General features: G+C 54.1%; 1 protein-coding gene across 1 annotated transcript in view; it reads right to left on the reverse strand.

Moving 5' to 3' along the window:
- Positions 1–18,999, reverse strand: part of UNC5B (unc-5 netrin receptor B) — a gene marked incomplete at its 5' end in the record, with an annotated part of 52,340 nt that overhangs the window by 15,962 nt on the left and 17,379 nt on the right. Inside the window, one exon of the mRNA XM_015632442.2 lies at positions 41–262. Coding sequence (XP_015487928.1) covers positions 41–262 — 222 coding nt within the window. The remainder of the gene's footprint in view (positions 1–40; positions 263–18,999) is intronic.

Raw genomic sequence — 18,999 nt, forward strand, 5'->3', positions numbered from 1 at the left:
GGATGGGAAGGCAGAGGGATGCTGGGGTGGCTTTGCTCACCGGTGACCTCGTCCAGGCTCTCCTTGGTGACATGGTCATTCTGGTTGACCCACTCTCCGTTGCACTTGAAGTAGATCTGCGTGGCGGGGTTGGCGCGGCACACGAGCTCCACGGGCTTGTTTTTCACGATGTAGGCGTCCTGCGGCTCCAGCAGGAAGTGTGGGAGCGTCTCCGCCGGCGCCGACGGGAAGGAGTCGGGCAGCACATCGCTGTACTCCAGCCCTGCCAGGGGACCCAGAGGGTCAGGAGGTGCCCATGTCCCCAGCCCCACTGCTCACTCCCAAAAAAAGCAAAAAGAGGGCTGGGGGCCCCCCAAAAAACCAGCAAAGCAAACCCCTGTAAGCTGCAGAGCTGTGGGATCAATCCTGTTTCACCTGGGTACCGGGCCCCCATCCACACCCCAAAAATGATCTCGCTAGAAGACGATGCCAGGGGAAAAGCAAAACAAACCCAGGTCCAGGGATGGTGATGGGGACACAGAGGGGCTCCAAAGGGAGCTGCTGCCCCCCACCCCAAGCCTCCTCCTCCCAGCCCTGAGGAATGCATGGGCATGCTCCGAGCAAAATGCTGGCAGGGTTTGTGCTGGGAATGCTGACCACATAAATCTCAGACACCCACACCTTCACTGGAGCTGCATTTGGGATCTCACCCCCTGCCAACACCTGGATTTCAGCATCCCCCCAACAGGGGAGCTTCCAGCCCATGAGATGTTCCATGAGAACATCACCCCCAAAGGTGCCACCAGGATTCACACTGTCCCAGAAAAGGGGGGGCTGTGCCCTGGGCAGGTCCAGATTCCTGCTTGTTTGCTTTCAAAAGCCATCTAAAGGCAAAAACAACTGGAGGTCACGTCTGCTGAGGCCAGGCAAGAAGAAGAATCTAGGAAAGGGGTGCAGCAGCTCAGTGCTCACACAGGAACGTTATCCCTTAGGAGTGGGAGCCTCAGGGTGGCTCATTCCCAGCAGCAGCAGCTCGGGAAGGTGCTCTGACTGAAGCTGAGCATCATCTGCAGGAGAACTGTTTCCAGCCCATTAAGATCAACCCCAAATATCACAGGAGTAATAAAAACCCCCACACAGGTGCACAGGGATGCTGCTGCTTAACCTGTTGTTCCTGGGAATCTCACTAGCAGTCAGGTCACATCTCGAGGCTTTTCTTTACACTCAAAGGAGTTATGAGCTTTTCCTCCTCCTCTCTTCCCTCAGCCAGAGCTGTGATTCTCAACTCCAGGCACTGCAGCGTGCAGGCAAACAGTAAATATCCCCAGCCCCGTGATAACATCTCCAGAGCTGGCAGGGAAAAGAAAGGAGCCCACTCCCTTCATCACCCTTGGCAAGGAACGGTGCTGCACGGAGAGCATCAGAATCCCAAGCTGCGAGGAGGAGGAGGAAGAGGAGGAAGAGAAAAAAATATAATCAGATGCAGCAAGAAAACAAGATGACCCAGCTTCCTCCTGAGCAAAAATCAGTGAGGGGAAGGGAAAAAAAAAATAAAAATGCACGAGGTCAGTCGTTTAAAATCCATTTAGGAAAATTGACTTTCCATTTCCATTTAACACAGCACTAAGGGAGAGCGGTAGGACATTTGTCATAATCCATTAACTGCTCTTTTGGAAACAATGAATTAAACTCCGGGCTAATTTCTCTCTCTCTCTCTCTCTCTGGCTGGCTCTTCCCCACCTCTCTGCTGCTGGTTATTTCCTCCCCCATCTCATTTGCAGACCTGTAATTTTCCCAGGCCCCGTGGCAGGCAGGGAGACAGGGAATGCCAAGGTGGGTGACCCCCACCCTGAAGGATCCCACGCTGCTCCCTGTGACCACCTCAGGCCACTGCTCCTGCTCCCCTCTCCTGCTGAGCAGCCTTTTATACCTGTCACAGCAGCAAATATCCCTTTTTTTTTATTTTTCCCCTGCCCCTTTTTTCATTTGCTCCTCAATTTTTCATCCACTGGGTCGTTTTTGGTATTTGATTTTTTTTTTTTTAATTTCAAAAACTGCTTCGACGCCATGGCTCTAAATTCCCTGGCAAAGGGGGCTGGCAGGAGATAATCGAACTGGCAACAGAGGCAGCCAACAAAACTTCACTCACGGGCTTGTTTTGTGAAAACCTCCCTGATACCATGCTCTCTGCATCCCTGTGGCAAAGCCAGACCTGAGCCTGGCAGCTGGGAACGGGCACGGGTATCCTAAGGAGCTTTTGGAAGGATTGTCCCCTATGGAGGTGACACCCCGAAGCGCACATGGCCCTGATCCTAAACCACAGGCCAGGAGGAGAGCTCCTTCTCCAAGAGCCAAGGCCAAGGATGTGTTTTCTCCCACCTCATCAGCGCTTTGGTGATGCTAAACAAGACTTTAGGTCATCCAAGAGGATCTGGGAGGGGATGAGTCACGGCCGGCTGGGGATGAAAATGCCGGATTTGTGACTCACCGGGATCATCTGCAGCGGGAAGGGTGAAGGCTGCGGTGGGAGCCCCCAGCACAAGCTTTGGGGCTGAGACACTGCTGCTGGTGCCAAAAATCCCATCCAGACCCTGCTCCAAGAGGGGGTCTGCCCAAACAACTTCTGGGCCTTCAGGGTTCTCCTCCACGTGGGCACGGTGAGTTTGGGGACGAGGTGGGGGAATAGGATGGTGTCACCAGCCAGATCCGACATCGGCTTTCGGTGGCTGCAAAAACCTGCTGGCTTTGAGGCTTGAACCCCAGACACCTGAACCTTTTAGGCAAAGGAGTATGCTGGGAAAGTTAAAATCCTGCAAACTCACAACAGCTGAGGGATCTTTTGTTTCTGGCCTAAAAAGCAGCTCTAACAGGAGACAGGGGAAAAGGATGATGGGTTTTTCATGGCAGACTCACAACTGGGGCCATGCCACGGAGCCCCAACCCCACAGACTCCCCAGACTCAGGGACGGGAGCAAACCAAGGGGGAGGGTGATTTTTTTCCATTTAGAAATTAGCTGGGAAAAAGCATTTGCAGCTGGGCAGGGCGTTTTCCTCCAGCATGAAACGGTCGCTGCTATTTAAACACGCTGGGGAAGAATTAAGGCATAGGAACAACGGGGACTTTGGATGAGAAAAGGGAGGAGAACCATGCTGGGCACATTTATCATAAGCCATCAAGCCAGCCTTTCATCCCCGTTCCCGACGCCCGGCCACCCGCCGCATGGGAAACCTCTCGCTCTGCCGGCGCTCCCCCAAAAAATCCACACACGGTGGGGGGAGAAACGCGGCTGCTTGTGCAGGAACTGCTGCTGCTGCGTGCCCCGATGGCCCAGCAACAACAACCCCGAAAAAAGTGCTTTCCCAGTGGGGCAACCCCATCACCTCCAGAGGCCACTGCGGCTCCCGTCCCAGCCCAGGTGACACCGTGGCCCAGTGACCGCAGGAGCAGCGGGGCATGGGAGGTGTTTTTGCATGGGAAAGCAGGAAAGGAGCCCTGCACAGCCGGGATTTCCAGTCCCGCAATCACACCAGCAATAAAACTCCCAGCGGTGACAAACTAATAAATATTTGAGAGCGCGCTGCGCTGCCTGTAATCATCTCCCTGGCAGACGTCTGCAGGGGGTTCCCATCTGCCGGCTTCCCTCCTTCCTGCTGGAGGTGGGTGCCTGCTTCCCAGATCTCTTCTGGGGGATTTTTTTGGGGTTTTTTTTTGGAAATTCCAGGCTGTCACCATCCCACAATCTCACACTACTCAGGGCTCGGTGTTACGGGGTGTCTGGAGCTCTTCGGGGGGAGCGAGAGACAAAGAGGGGGCAGCTCCCAGCTCGACCCACGGGACCAAATCCTGAAGCCTCGGGGATGAGTGTAGTAGGAGCAACGAGAGGAAAAGGGAGGAGGGGAACAGGCACTTCTTTTCCTCTCCCCATCCCTCATCACACATTTTAATCTGCTGGGGCTGAGCTGGATTATCCGCAGCATCTGTTCCCTGGGGGGTGATTTGCAGATGTTTGCCGCCAGCGTTCTGCAACTTGTCAAGATCCCTGACCCCAAACCCACCCCACCCCTCACAGGGAGCAGCACCGGAGCCGGGATCCAGCCTTAACCCCCCCACTCCATCACCCCAAACACGCAGCACCCCAGGGATGGCGAGCCCGGGAAGCAACTCCTCGTGCGGCGATGGCCGAGCCAACCTCCCCAGGAAAGCGTTAAAATCCTCTCTCCTGCCATTGTTATCCCTCCAAATATTTGGAAGATTACAGGAGCATTAGTGGCTGCCCATCACCCACAGCCACCACCATCCCTCCTCCCGGTACCAGGCAGGCAGGGATGCGATGTAAGGATGCAGGGATGCGATGTAAGGATGCAGGGATTAGGCTGGGATGCCTGGGTTTCTCCAGCTAAATCTCGGTGGCAGTGGACGCTTAACCCCTTCTGTCTCCACCTCCCCACGTTCCTGCCTGCCTCAGGGCGGGCGCTGGCTCCTGGGAAGGCCTGGCAGGGAATAGTTAAACCTGCCAGGTGGGTTAAAATCCTCCTGCAGAAATGAAAAAAATATATGACAGCTTATCTCCAGCACCACAGCAGGAGTCATCTGCCTTCCCAATCCCCCAGCAGGGATGGGAACGGCTCTGGCTCCGGAGACAGCGATGGAGGGGATGCTCCAGCCACCGGCTTGGCTGCAGGAGGTGTCTGAAAGGCTGGAGCAGGGCTGTCCCCCCACCCCAAATCCCCCCTCCTGTTTCCTCCAGGGAGAATGTATGAACAGGCTCATTTAGAGATTAGTGCTGTTGCCATTTAAACTCCAGCAAATTTTGACGCTGGAGCCATGGCACGGCTCCCTGCCTGACTGAAGGCATCCCTGCTGCCAGCCCTGGAGGCACACAAAGGCATCCCACCACATTCCAGTGCATCCCTGAGCTCAGAGGGAACCGGCACCACCAGTCCAGGTCCTTATTCCCATGGCAGACTGCCACTGGGACAACTTTGTGTCCAGTGGTAACACTTATCCAAACTTTCCCTCCTGAAAGCACCCTGAGCTTCCTTCCTCCCCCACACATCATCCTCTCTTGCCCAATCATCCCCTTCTCGCCCTTGCTCCGCCAAGTTCAGCCCCCCCCACACCCATGTGGGCCCCCCTAACACAAAGCCCCATCTCTGAGGAGGTGACAGCAGCAGGTGGCACCTCCAAAGGACCGAGCCACAGCCCCACTGCCCCTTCTCTGGCGTTCCATCCCACTGGAGGCACAGCAGGGAGGAAGGAGGACAACACAAGATACAAGGGGCACTGAGCATGAGATCTGGAGGCACACTGACATCCAGCTCTCCCCCTGCTGCCTCCTCACACAGAGCCCACAGAATCCCATGCCTTTGGAAGCTTGGGATTGCTCAGACACGGGCTGGGAAGTGCTGACGAATGTGAGATGCAGGGAATGTAACAGGTCCCCAGGGCTGCAGCTGGCTGATGTAACCCCCCGGCCTCATTAACTCAGTGTGGCTCATTAACCTCTCCCTCCCGGGATGGGACAGCCCCAAGCTGCCAGCAGAAGCCACCAAAATTGAGAGCGGAACCTTCAGGGGTAGCAAGGACAACCAGTGGTCCCCAGGGCCTGGGTTCATTCAGGTTCAAAGTGAAAGGGGAAATTTATGGAGGAAGTTCTTCCTCATGAGGATGGTGAGACCCTGGCAACCTACTGGTTGCCTGGAGAATCTGTGGCTGCCCCATCCCTGGAAGCGTCAGGCCAGGCTGGATGGAGCTTGGAGCACCCTGGTCTGGTGGAAGGTGTCCCTCCCAAGCCAAACCATTCCATGAGTCTGGAGCAGGGCTGGATCTTGAGCTCAAAATCCCACAGGGATGCCGTGCTCGTGGGGTGGCCACCCTGCTTGGCAACTCAGCAGCGGCTGGACCACAGAACCCAGCACCCTGCCGTGCCCAGGGGTGTGCAGAAGGTGTTGCTTATACCACTCTGGCCCCCAGAAAACTGGAGCCCATCCCCTCCTGCTCCCACCAGCCAGGAAAGCACCTGGAATCCACATCTGGCCTCTCCATTCTCGCCACTCTTATTACCAGCTGAACCTGGAAAGAACCACTTAACCTTTCCCCCAGGCATCTCTGCCTGACAGCCTGGCTCCTTTTCCTCCACTGGCTGCCCTCTTCCAGCAGCCTCACGCTCCCTTCCTGCCAAACCTGGCATCATCCAGCCCCCATCCCTCCATCCCAGCTCCTCCCAGAGCCCACCCAGCCCGAGAGGGATGGGCAGGCAGGCATTTCCCAGCGGGTGAGAAGTCCCTCCTGTCCCTCCCGCCCGGCAAACTTCATAATTAGAGAGCATTCCTCCCCGGCGTGGGTAATGAGGGGGTGCACCCAGCCAGCCCTAATTACACCCTTGGAAAGAAAAAAAAAAAATAAGCAGATTCCTCCTCTCCCAGCTAAAGGAAGAGCCCTGCAGCTGGCCTCCCTCGCTTCATACCTCTATTAAATCAGGACTGGATGGGGACAGGGAAAGGAATAGAGCAAGGAAAGTCTGTGCTGAGGAGAGGGTGGGAAGGAGGAGCTGGGCAGCCCTGTAGATGTTTCTGCATGGAACGGCCTTATGGATCAAAACCCACCTCACTTACATAAATAAATATAAAAAATGAATCAACTTTTTAGCTAAATAATCAGGTCAGGCTTCTGCAAAGCAGCCTGAGAGGTAAACTAAGGCGGGGTGCCCTCGCACAGGGCATCCCACCACAGCATCCCTGGGCATCTGCCACAGAATCCCTGCACCCCCATCTCTGCCAGCCTCAGCTAAGGGAGTCCAGCCCCAGTTCCAACCATCCCCAAATCCCCAGAGGAGAAACACCCAGGCTCTGGCAGCACCTCCCATCCTGGGAGCTGGAAAGAGAAAGATTTATCTTCTTGAATATGCATTACACCCGAGTATTTATGGAGCCACTACTCTTTTGTTTATCTTTATGATTATGATAATCAAAGGCGAAGCCTCCTGAGAAGTGTAAACAGCTGAGATCCCTTATGGTACAAATCTCTTCATTTTTCATTATATGGATTTACAACAAGACACAGGCAGATTGGAGTAAATTGTTCCTTATTTCTGGTTTTAGCGGAGCCACGAGCTGCGCGGATCCCTGTAAATACCCACAGAAAAGAGAGTGAATTCAAATAAAAAAAGACAGAAAGAAAGAAAGAAAGAAAGAAAGAAAGAAAAAGGAGGAGGAATTATGTAGCAAATCCCTGTTACACTCTATTGTGCTGGCTTCTTTTGTGCTGTTTTATACATTCCCTTCAGGGAAGCAGTTTTGTTGGAAAACTATCTCCAAATTTCATCTAGCGCTGGTTCTTGTTACGGGCACAGACACTTCCCTTTGTGCTATTTTAATTCCATTGTCACGGTCCTCTTGTCGAGTTTGTTCTGTTTACTGAGCTACAACGTTATTTTTAATGGATATAATAATTATATGAACTTTTTATTTATTTGCTTTGGCCCATGAAAGAAAAGCACCAGCAGCGGAGAAGGCGGTAACGCGCTGTTTATTCACATGTACGGCGTGTGCTGGGCTCCTGTTGTGAAAAGAATAATCATTTCAACAAGAAAAGAGAGGAGGGAGAAGAAAACGAGGAACAAACAGGGACTTGTTGCCCTGGTTAATGCCAGAGAGTCCAAAGAATTATTAATTATCCTTCAAACTGCAGCAAGCCCACTGGAAGCTGCGAGCTCTCCTTGGAAAACAGAGAGAAGGAGGGGGGAAAAAGAATAATAATAAAAAAAATGGTCTCCTGTTCAACTGAGCACTGCAGTTTGGAAAATGCTAACTCTGGGAGAAAGAAAGTCGACGGTTTTGCCGACAGAGAGCGATTTCCCCTTCACCCAAATTACATACATATTTCAAAATGTAAATTCCCCAGCGTTCCCCTTGAGAGTGTGCAACTTTCAGGCGGCTGTTTTGCAATGGGTGGCTTTTCTATTTTTTTTAATTTTTTTTTTTTCCCCCTGAACGTGCAAATCTGGAGGCGACTGCCTTGGCTGCGGGCACGAAAAGCGACTTTAAAGCAGCAGCAAGCAGGGCTGTGAACCAGCCAGCGCTCCTTGGGAAGGGAGGGATGCTCTGCTGCCCACCGGGCATCCCAGCCAGGAGCGTCCCAGGGGCTGCAAGGGAGAAGCTTTCCCCCTCTGAGCACACCAGTGCCAAACATCGAGGTGGGGACAACCCAGCCGGGCCCTCCAAAAGCGGATCACGAATTTTGTGGGGTCCTGGGTGGTGGCACAAAACCCAGAAAAGGTGGCTGTGTCCCACCCCAAGGAAGCCGAGGCACTGGCACGAGCCCAACGAGGCAAAGCAGAAAGTTTTGGCAGCTGGCTGCAAAGAAGGGCACAGCAGCACAAAAGGAGCAGCCAGCTGGGGCAGGGGGTTATGCTCGGTTTTGGGGTTGGCTTTTTTTTTGTTGTTTTGCCCTCCCCATCCTTTTTGTCTTTCTCTCACCCACTCTCTCCTCGCGGGAAGCCGGAGCTGGCTGGAAGGATGGAAGGACGCTCGCCGCCTCCAGCCAGCCTCTCCGCAGGCCCCTCGCCAGCTGCTGCCCTACTTTTCCCGACGCCTTTCCCACTCTTCTCCCGCAGCTCTCTCGGTGGCAGGCGTGGGCCAGGATCACCTCCCGGCCCCCCAGGACGGGCTCAGCAGAGCGAGGCACCGCCAGCAACGCTGCCCCGATCCGAAATCATTTTAATCATCCCATTATCATCGTCGTTGTTGTTATTTAATCATTAAAGAAATAAGAGAAAAGGTCCACTCCGTGCCTCAAATTCCCCATTAATTCAGCTGGGGGAGGAACATCACAGGAGAGGCTGATTAAGGTCCCTTTATTAAACAGTCTTTAAAGTTGCCCTTAATCTTTCAGATTTGTTGCTACGATAAAAAAAAAAAAAAACAACAAAAAACCCAACAACAACAACGAAATAACTGCCACAAATGGAGGCTGGAAATATTTTGCTTTCTTTGTCCTTTCTCTACCCTTTTCTCCCCTTCTTGTTTTACTGAGGGGACAAACAGAAGGGAAAAAATGGGGGGAGGGGGAGAAACAGGGATAGAATAAGATTTAAGGAAAAAAAAAAATAATCCCTGCTGATGCTGAATGTCAAATATTAAGATTTTTCTCTCTCTTCCCCCCGCCTCTTTCAGCAATATCCTTATTAAAGAATAAGCCCCCAAACCATCAGTGAGACTAGCTTAGATGACAAGGCTTCCCCATCCCCTTTTCTGTGTTGGGATTTGATCCCTGAAGCCAGGAGAGGGTGGGATGGAGGGCAGGTACCTCAAGCCCATGGTGGCTTCTTCCCCTTTGTGGCACAGAGAGAGGTGCCCAGCCTGCGGCAAAAGGATTTTAGCAATTACCTTGATTAGTTCTAGTCCTTTCACACCTGATTTAAATGCAGAGGGAGGGGGGAAATAAAAAATAAAAATAAAAAAAAAAGGAAAAGCTGTGATTTGATTTGACAAAAGCCATGAGGTTTGGGGTTTTTTGGGGGGGAAGGGATGCCTGTTTTCAGTGCCTGGCATCACCATCCAGAGTGGGAGCAGGAAGGAAGGAAACCCCTACAAAAAACAAAGTGTTTTCTCCTCAGGCTCCCATTTCCATGGAGGTGGAGAACCTCCAGGAGCTTCCTAGCGTTGTTTGGCACCCTCCTCCCCTCTCTGGCATTTCAATGCCACGGGACCCCACGACGCCACAGGTTTCTTCCTTTCTCACCGCTGGGAATTTCCACCTTTTCTTCTCTGGACAGAGCCCGTGTTCCCATACCACCGAGCTTCTCTTTCCTCCCTTTGTCCTCTGGAGCACACGTTCCTGCCCCTGTGCACCAAACTAAACTCCCAGGTGGCCCAAACTCCCACAAGCATCTTTCCTATCTCCCCTCCCTTGGTGCTGGAGGTGCCCAGGCTGGAAATGCCCCAATTTTGGGGCTCTGGACCAGCCAGTGTAGTTGGAATTCCACCTGGAAGCATTCCTGTGTCCAACACACCAAGTCAATGCTTCCTCCCACACCTCCCTTTCCCTCTCCTGCTGCAGTGAGACCCCGAGGTATGGATAAAAACTGACCTTAAACATACACAGTACTGACAAGCAAAACCAAGTTTGGCACGTTGAATTCCAGCAGCAAACACACTGAGCACCCCCAAGAGCGGAGCATGGCTCTGGTGGACGCAGGACATCCCAGGAATTGGCTCCTGCAGGGCTCAGAGGGAAGATGCTCCTGCATCTCTGAGGGATGTGCAGCCAGAGGGAGGGACCGGAGGCGATGCAGAAACCTCTCAAGAGAGCAGAGCCAAAGGCTCACCCATCGTGAACGTCACGGAAAAAGCAGGGAAAAAAATCCCATTGCTCCCCAGCCTCCTGCTTTTCTCCTCGTGCCTTTTTCTCCTCCTTTTAGCGATTTGAGCTAATTGCTCTAACCAGGGCCGTGATCAGAGTCATTAAGTGACCTCTGCTCCCGCAGCCCCGGCGTGACATGGGCAGCAGCTCGGCTCCCATTTCCTCCTCCCTGGAGCCCCATCGGTCATCTGTGCTGCCCTGAGACTCCTGAGGCAGCAGGGATGGATCCTGCTGAGGATTCCTGCTTGGACTGGTGTCAGCACCAGCCCAGGGCTGGTGGGGATTGGGGTGGGTTCAAACCGAACGCGTACAAGCACTCGAAAACCCCCCCAAATCCTCCAGATAAAAAAGGTGTTGCCCCATCCCAGTCCTGGAGCAAGGGGACAAGAGGAGGGAAGAGCCAGCTGTCCCTGACCAGGGGATGCTGGGCTCTAAGGCTAAGCCCTGGATCTGCTTCTTGGCATTCCCAGAGCACCCATGGATAGCTCTGCTCAGCCTCAGGAAGCCCCCAAAGCCCTGTGCTGCAAGTCCCAAATTAACCCTGTCCCTGCTCAGGGAGGTGCCTTGTGTTCATCCGGGCTGGGAGAGCTGGGGGAGCTCAGCCTGGAGAAGGAAAGGCTCCAGAGAGACCTTAGGGCCCTTTCCAGTGCCTGAAGGGGCTCCAAGAAGGTTGGAGAGGGACTCTGGAGAAGTGCCAGGACACTGCCAGAGGGCAGGGTTGGGTGGGATGTTGGGAAGAAATCCTTCCCTGTGAGAGTAAGGGAGACCCTGGCACAGATTGCCCACAGAAGCTGCCCCATCCCTGGAAGTGTCCCAGGCCAGGTTGGACAGGGCTGGGAACAACCTGGGATAGGGGCAGGGAGGGTTTGGAAAATCCCCTGAAGGTCCCTTCCAAGCCAAACCATTCCATGCTTCTGTGATGTCCACCAGGACGCAACACACTCGACCCCCTGCAAGCACAATTTAAACTAAAACTAAAAAACCCCCACAAAAAGCTCCTCTGAAACCCAAACACCTCCATCCCAAGGAGATGAGACCCCAGACCCCACAGCAGGGGTCCCTCTCACAGGCTTGACATCCAGGCTGGGAGGTGTAAGGAAACATCCATGCTTCCAGGAAAACGCACTGCAGCCCCCTTCCTGCCAGCCCACAGGGACCCATTACACTAACAGTGTGTCCATTCAGCCTGATATATAAATTACTAATGTAAATTAATGGATAATTGAAGCCCTTTAGTCCTAAATATTTAAATTATTTAACAGGCAATTAAGAGCGAAGGAGAAAGAGAAGAGGAAAAGGGGCCTTAACCCCAACAGGCAGAGAAAAAAAAATATAAATGAAGTGTGAGGAGAGCAGAAAGAGCTGAACATACACATTTTAAAGCCAAGCTGCCAGGTTTTCATTTTGTCTGAGCCAGGCTGGTGTTACAGTGGATGCCCCCAGATCCAGGGGGACAGGGAGAGGGAGCATCCACCAAACAACCCCACAGAGCAGGACAGATTCTGATTTCCAGGGAGAAAAACTCCACTTTGCTTGTAACAGTTCTTGGTTACCAGAACTTCCTGGCATGCCAAAACAATACCTTTAGATCATTTTTTTCATCCTCCCTACCCCTAAAGCTGACAGCATTCCCTCTTGTAATTCCCAACTCCTTTTTTTAACCCAATTCAAGTACAAACACCTTTGTTCCAAGTGTTTTCGCTTTCCTTTTTCCTTTTTTCAGGTGGTCCACGTGGCTGCTTCACTCTCTGCATCCCGCCCCCCTTCCCTCTCCAAACATCCTCAGCCAGGCCAAGTGGTTACAATTCCTGGCAAAGGCAATCCAGCAGGAGGCTGGATATCATCAGTGCCAGGAGCTTCCCAGCCTCAGGTATTCTGGAGAACCCTCTTGTAACAATACAGCGACAGCAGGGAACAGGTCCGGGCTGAGAGAGACGGCGTTTCCTCCTCTGGCCTCCATCCCAAACTGGCCAGGGATATTCCCAGAGCTCCCCTGGGAGCTGGGAAGGGTCATAAGGAAAAAAGGTCCTTCGAGAGAAGACGTCATGTGGGAAAAACGGGGTTTTTAACAAAAGCAGCGTGCCGGTCTGTGTGAGGCTGTGCGTGCCCGGGGACGACACCGAGGGCAGGGGGGGGATCGAGACAATAGTGAATAGACTCCAGATTATATCCTGAACTCGCAGCCCCATGGGAACAGGGTTATAAAAACCCTTTTTATTTTGTTTGTAGTCCAAAACAAACAAGTACATAAAAAGCTAAATGCGGAGAAGGCAGACAGGAAGTGAGTAACATCTGGGAAACATCTGGCCCCGGCTGTGCCGCAAGCCCGGCCGCCGGCGCAGCTCCTGGTACCTGCTCCCGCAGTTCCCAACCTGGGGAGGTCCCCAAAACCTCTGCCCCAAACGGGGAAAACGTGCTGGGGGAAAGACAGCACACCCTGGCCCATGACTCTGAGCATTAAGGATGCCCTAAACAGCGCAAGACTGATCCAGGGCTCTGAATATTGCAGGGCACCCTCTGAGCATCACACAGGACACTCCCAAAAAGGGCTCTGAGCATCTCAGGACACCCCCTGAGCACTGCAGAACATCCCTTGAATAGGGCTTTGAGTGTAAAGGATGGCCTGAGCAGCCCAGGAAACCCTGGGACCAGGGCTCTGAGCACCACAGGCCAGCCCTGAGAAAGGCTCTGAGCAATAAAGGATGCCCTGGGAATTTCAGGACACTCTGAGCACTGCAGGACGAAGGCAGGCTGGCCAGCTGGCAGCAGGGCACTCTCCCCCAGCCCTAGGAGATGCCCCACATCCTCCTCCTCCCCAGGAGAGAGGAGGTGCTGCTGAGCAGTCAGAGGGGCTGGAGGTATTTTCTCCCTTCTGGCTCTCATCTCCTGCTCTTACTCCTCCAAAATCCCTGTGAAAGAGCCTCCCATGCACAGACCCGGGAGGTTGCAGGGCCTGATGCTTGGGAAGGCTCCAGCTGGGCTGTGAGGGAGGAGAGCTGGCTTGGCAAGGATCACTGCCCAGCTCTCCTCACCGGGGAATTCCCCCCTGGCTGCCAGCCCGAGCTGCCAGCCCACATCTTCCCTCTCCACCCGCCCACAGCACACAGGTGCTCCTGGGGCATGAAAAGGGGGATGCCAGAGACCCCACAGAGCTCTGGGACAGCAAGGGAAGGTGTAATGAGAAGAGCAGCGATGCTCAGGAGCCGTCTGGATCACAGCAGGAATCGCTTCTGTCTCCCCCGTGCTGCATTTCCAGCCAGGAAATGCAAACAGCCACACTCAGACACACCTGGAGCAGCTCTGCTGACCCTTCAGTGCTGCACCAAAGCCCTGGCACGCCAGCTTCCCTCAGCTCCTCGGACAGCCTGGGATCCCCCCAACTCACCAAATAACCCCAAAGCGCCCTCAGCTCTCCCCAAAACGTCTCCTCGGTGTTTCCTCTGCCATCCACTCCGGCAGAGCCCAGGATTAGCACTTGGGGCATTCCAGTGGGGAGGATTAGAGCTGGTCCAAGGCTGGAGAGAGGGAGCAGCAGCTGGCTGCACAACATCTGGCACCGCTGCTCATTTATTCCCCGCCGTGGGACCGCTGAGGGCCGCTGCTCGTGGCCCAGGTGTCCCACAAGGACAGGAAGGACAAGGACACGTCCTTTGGGGTGTGTTGCTGGCCTGAGTGCGGAGCAACCCCCCTTGGAAGAGCCCAGACACCGTGTAGGGGGCTTGGGGAGTGAAGAGAAGCATTAGGGATGAGGATGAGGATGTCAGGGAGAAAAAGAGGGGGGAAAGAAAATAACCACAGAATGGTTTGGCTTGGAAGGGACCTTGAAGAGCATCTCATTCTGGCAGGGACACCTTCCACTAGAACACCAGAGGAGGAAGGACAGTGTTTGGAAAGGGAAACAAGCAAGGCTTGAAAAAATTGAAAAACAATTTTTTCCATTAAAGGGGAAAAATTATCCAGCGGGCTGGCAAGGTTAAAAAAGCAAAAACACCGGGACAGGGAAGGGTAGGGAGACCCAATTAAAGAAGCCTCACCCAGAACACGCCACCAGCAAAAAGCATCTGATGTGTCAGGGACAGAGACGTCGGATGCCGCCTGTCCCACCCCGTGTCACTGCACACCCTGCAGCAAAGGGCACAGCTCCCAGCCCCCACCCCAAGCCACTGCAGCACCAGGGTGAGCATTTTGCTTTCTCATTTCTGGTCATTTCTGCGCCAGCTGATGCCCACCTGTAGCCTTTTTTTGTGCTATTGCTTTAAAAACCGCTGCGTTAGAAAGCTCCAGCACCAGGAGCTGCCCAGGAGAGTCAGACCCCGCTGCAGGAGGTGCTGAGAGAACCGAACCCATCCCCATCTCCACAGCTAAATTTGGCCCAGCTCAGGGGCACAGAGGCTCCTGAAAGCGTCTGAACACATCCAGGACATGGGGGTGAGGAGGGTGATGCACAGGAACCCACCAGAGCCAGGCAGCCTGTTCCCACCATCCCTCACACGTGCTCTTTTCTCTCAAATTCCCAGCCTAAATAAGGCTTTGGGGAGGAAATTAATGAAAAGCAAAGCTGATTACAAAGAACAATACAATGACTCAATCTGTTTCTTTTACCTCAATTGTATAAGGCTTTTACATTTATGAAGGTTTCTCTCAGCACACAATGAAACAGCCCTCTGAGGGAAGCAGTAATGGCCCTGGAGACTTTTGAGCAAGACTGGACAAAACAGGGCTGGAACAATCCCAAAGGAAGGACCAGATGATCTAACAGGTCTTTTTGCATCTTTAATTCCTCACCCTTTTCTTTCTCCTCCCGTGTTTCAGGCACGGGGAGGGGTGGGTTTTTTAGCTGCTGCTAATTAGATGTTAATGCTGGAGTGGGTTTGCAGCACGTGGTGTAAAGCAAGAGGAGAAACATCGGGGCTCTAAATGACAACCAGATCACAGGGATGGGGGTCCTTATTCTCAGCATGGAAAATCTCCCTCTGGAAGCAAAACAGGCTGAAGAATGTTGGTATCCTTCCCACAGCAGGATGGGTTACTCCTGACCCACCGGCAGCTTCCTGACACTCGTGGGTCACATCGCTGCCAGCTCTGCATCTCCTCCCTCTCCATCCCCACCTCCAGCCTCTTCACCAGGGCACGGGAAGGATCTCCAAAGTCATTTTGCCTATCCAGGGCCAAAGGGAAAACCCCACCAGCACAACAAGAGACACCAAAACAACCTGAGTTTAGCTCAGTCCCAATAGCAGCCAACTCTCCTGGCTGTCCCTTTGCAGAGCATCTTCCAGGAGAAGGCAACAGGATGCTCTCCCACCACCTCCTCCCCCTCCTCCCCCCTGTTTGCTGGGCTGTTTGGATCACCTCTAACACCTGTCTCAGCGAGCTGCAGGGAGCTGAGCTGAGCTGTTTGTGATGAGATCAATGAGGTGATGCACAGGCAGAAGTCTGAGCCCCTGCCCCTGGCGCCCGGCCCTGCTGGGGGACAGTCACCGAGGCTGCCAGTGCCAGCACAGCCCTGAACCGACTCACAGAATCATTTCAGTCAGAAAAGACCTCCAAACCCTCGAGTCCAGCCCGTGACACATCCTCAGCTTGTCACCCAGAGCAGGGCACCGAGTGCCACATCCAGGTGTTCCTTGGACACCTCCGGGGACGGGGACTCCACCACCCATTGACATTTCTCACTGCCCTCTTCCTTTCCCCACTGGCTGAGGCACCAGGAAGGTACAGCCTGCCACACACTTTCCCCCTCAAACATGTCATTTTCCCCCAAAGTTTGGAAGTTCAGGCTGTCTGGGTTCTGCAACAGCCTCTGGGGACCCATCTGCCTATTACCCTGAAGTTCAGGGGTCAGACTGCCTGGGTTCTGTAACAAACTTGTGGCTTGAGGTCTGTGCTGACATTAAAGCAATTTTGAAGATGTTAGCACCCATTTCCCCTAAAGATCCTCACCCATCGAGTTCTTTGCAAAGACATCACCACCCATCTTTCCATCACACTCCACTGGAGCACCTTCATACCTCGAGGCCCACGTGGAAGACCAAGAAGGGATGGGGAGTCTCAAATCTGTGGCAGTGGGATGTCCCTGCCCTCGTTAGTGGGGTCGGAGCCCCACCACCAGCACCCCTGTGGGCAGTGACCTCCATCCCCTGACCTCCCTCCAGCCCCAGCTCCTAAGCCCAGCCATGACAGGAACAAAAGCCACTGCTAAGAGACACATTTACGACCCTCCAAGAGGGAGCCCGCTGACAGCTTAACGAGCTTTTTGTTTTTCAAGTACTGGTTTTATATTTACGACCTGAAAGGGAAAGATGCAAGTAGGCAGGGACGATCCGGGGGCTATCTGCTCCTTCTGCTCCTGACCCGATGCCGTCCAACCCACATCCAAGCCATTCCGGAAAGCCATAAAAAACGATTGCATTTCAGCTTTTCCTCCCCCCACCTCCCTCCTTCTTTCTCTCTCCCCTCCACTAAAGACCAAAAAAAGCACCTTTTTTGGTGGTGGTGCTTGCTTCTTGTTAATGTTCACCCCAAGGAAAGGCATCAAATATTAATGCAGGAAGCCTCAGAGAGCTCACACCGGAAGCCAGAGGCCCCCATATGCCGTGGAGTATCCCAGTGGATGCAAGATCCCACCGGTTCATCCCCAAGGCCTGGCTCTTTAATGCCTGGGAAGGAAGGAGGAGGCCAGAAGCTGGCTTTTTACGAGCACCAGGGATCACATTCCTGGGATATCAGCCCAGAGTTACACTTAGAGGAGGAAAAAAACTTAAGGGAGAAAAATCCGAGCCCCACACCCCTTCCCCAGGATTCTGCACTGTTATTTGCTGCACTGTTATTTATAAGAGTGAAAAGAGAGGGCAAAACTCCCTGGTTTTGTTGGGTTTTTCTTGTTTTTTTGGGGTTTTTTTGTATTTTTATCCCCAGCATTAGCATAGCAGAGAAATGCCTTTGGACTGCAAGAGCATTCCAGCCAGCAGCAGGAAGATAAGGCTCTTCCTTCGTCTCCAGATTCCTCGGTGGAGAGGAGACACATGGGGTTTAATTGCACACAGAGATGCCACAGCCCTGCCACCGACATGATGATAAGAGCTTTTGTCCCGTGGAGGGCTCACCCAGCTGATAAAGACCCTGCCCTGAGCTCCTAAAACCCAGAAGGGACCTCGGCTGAGGAGCTGCAAGGCGCCGGTGGGGAAGGCAGAAGGCCCAGATGTGCAACACAACCAGCACAGCCTACCAGATGTTGGTAGGGTCCCTACCAGGCAGATGTTGGTCCCTCCACCACCCTTTCCAGGGGAGGAAAGCAGCGCTGGGGGTGACATCTTTATGCCCAAGTGCTGGGATTCCGTGGTCTCCCATGGATTTCCCGACCTGCAGCGCTGTGTCCTGCTCTGGGGCCTCCAGCATCAGGAGGAGCTGGAGCTGCTGGAGCCAGTCCAGAGGAGGCCACAGAGCTGCTCCGAGGGCTGGAGCCCCTCGGCTCTGGAGCCAGGCTGGGAGAGCTGGGGCTGCTCACCTGGAGAAGGCTCCAGGGAGAGCTCAGAGCCACTTCCAGTGTCAAAACGGATTCCAGGAGAGCTGGAGAGAGATTTTGGACAAGGGATGGAGGGACAGGACAAAAGGGAATGGCTTCACACTGCCAGAGAGCAGGTTTAGATTGGATATTAGGGAGAAATGCTTCCCTGGGAGGAAGGGTGGGCAGGCCCTGGCACAGGGTGCCCAGAGAAGCTGTGGCTGCCCCTGGATCCCTGGAAGGCCAGGCTGGACAGGGCTTGGAGCAGCCTGGGATGGAGGAAGGTGTCCCTGCCCATGGCCTTTAAGGTTGAAAATCCCTTCCAACCCAAAGCATTCTATGAAAACGCAGCAGCTGAGTCTGGGACACCTTTCCCTCATCCCCCTCCATCCCACACGAGCCCAGCTGGGCAGCGGTGAGGCCACGGGAACACAGGGGGAAAAAAAATTAAAAAAAAGAAAAAAAAGAAAGAAAGAAAAGAAAGAAAGAAAGAAAATAAATAAGGTAAAATAAAGCAAAAGCCTTTTAAGTGGGATGGGGCCGCTCAGAGCAGGGCAGCCCCCTCCCCGCTCCCCCTCCCCACTTATCGCTGCCCGGGGGCTCTGCCCGGCGCCTGCCGATAATCAGGGAGCGCATTGAAACCCCGGCGCCAGACTGGATCCTTATCTCCTCCCGAGCAGGAATGCGGGATGGGGGCTGCCCCGGCAGCAGCTCCAGGACCAGCAGCAGGAGGAGGAGGAGGAGGAGGAGGAGGAGGGGGAGGAAGAACCCCCTCCCCCGGCCGCTGCCGACAGTGAGCTGGAGCTGGGGGGGCTGCGGGGACCCCCGAGGGATGCGCGGGGCTCGGTGCCAGCCCCGGCACGGCCGGAGGGCTCGGAAGCACCCCCTGCCTTGCGCAAGGGCCGGTAATTATCCCCGGGGATAATTACTCTGCTTCATTTCCCCGTGAAGTCAGGGTGCTGGGAATGCCCGAGGCAGCAGCCGGGGGGGAGGCGAGGCGACAGCCGGGACAGCCACGGTCCCCCCCCGGGCTGGCAGCCCTCCCTCCCGTCCCCAAAGATGCGGGGTGAGAGCTGTGAGCCACTCCCAAAACAGCCCAAAGCCCTTCGGGGCTCAGCTTGGGGACCCCGGCGGGAGGGGAGGAGGAGGAGGA

Source organism: Parus major, chromosome 6, assembly GCF_001522545.3.
Source record: "Parus major isolate Abel chromosome 6, Parus_major1.1, whole genome shotgun sequence".
NCBI classification, from domain to species: domain Eukaryota; kingdom Metazoa; phylum Chordata; class Aves; order Passeriformes; family Paridae; genus Parus; species Parus major.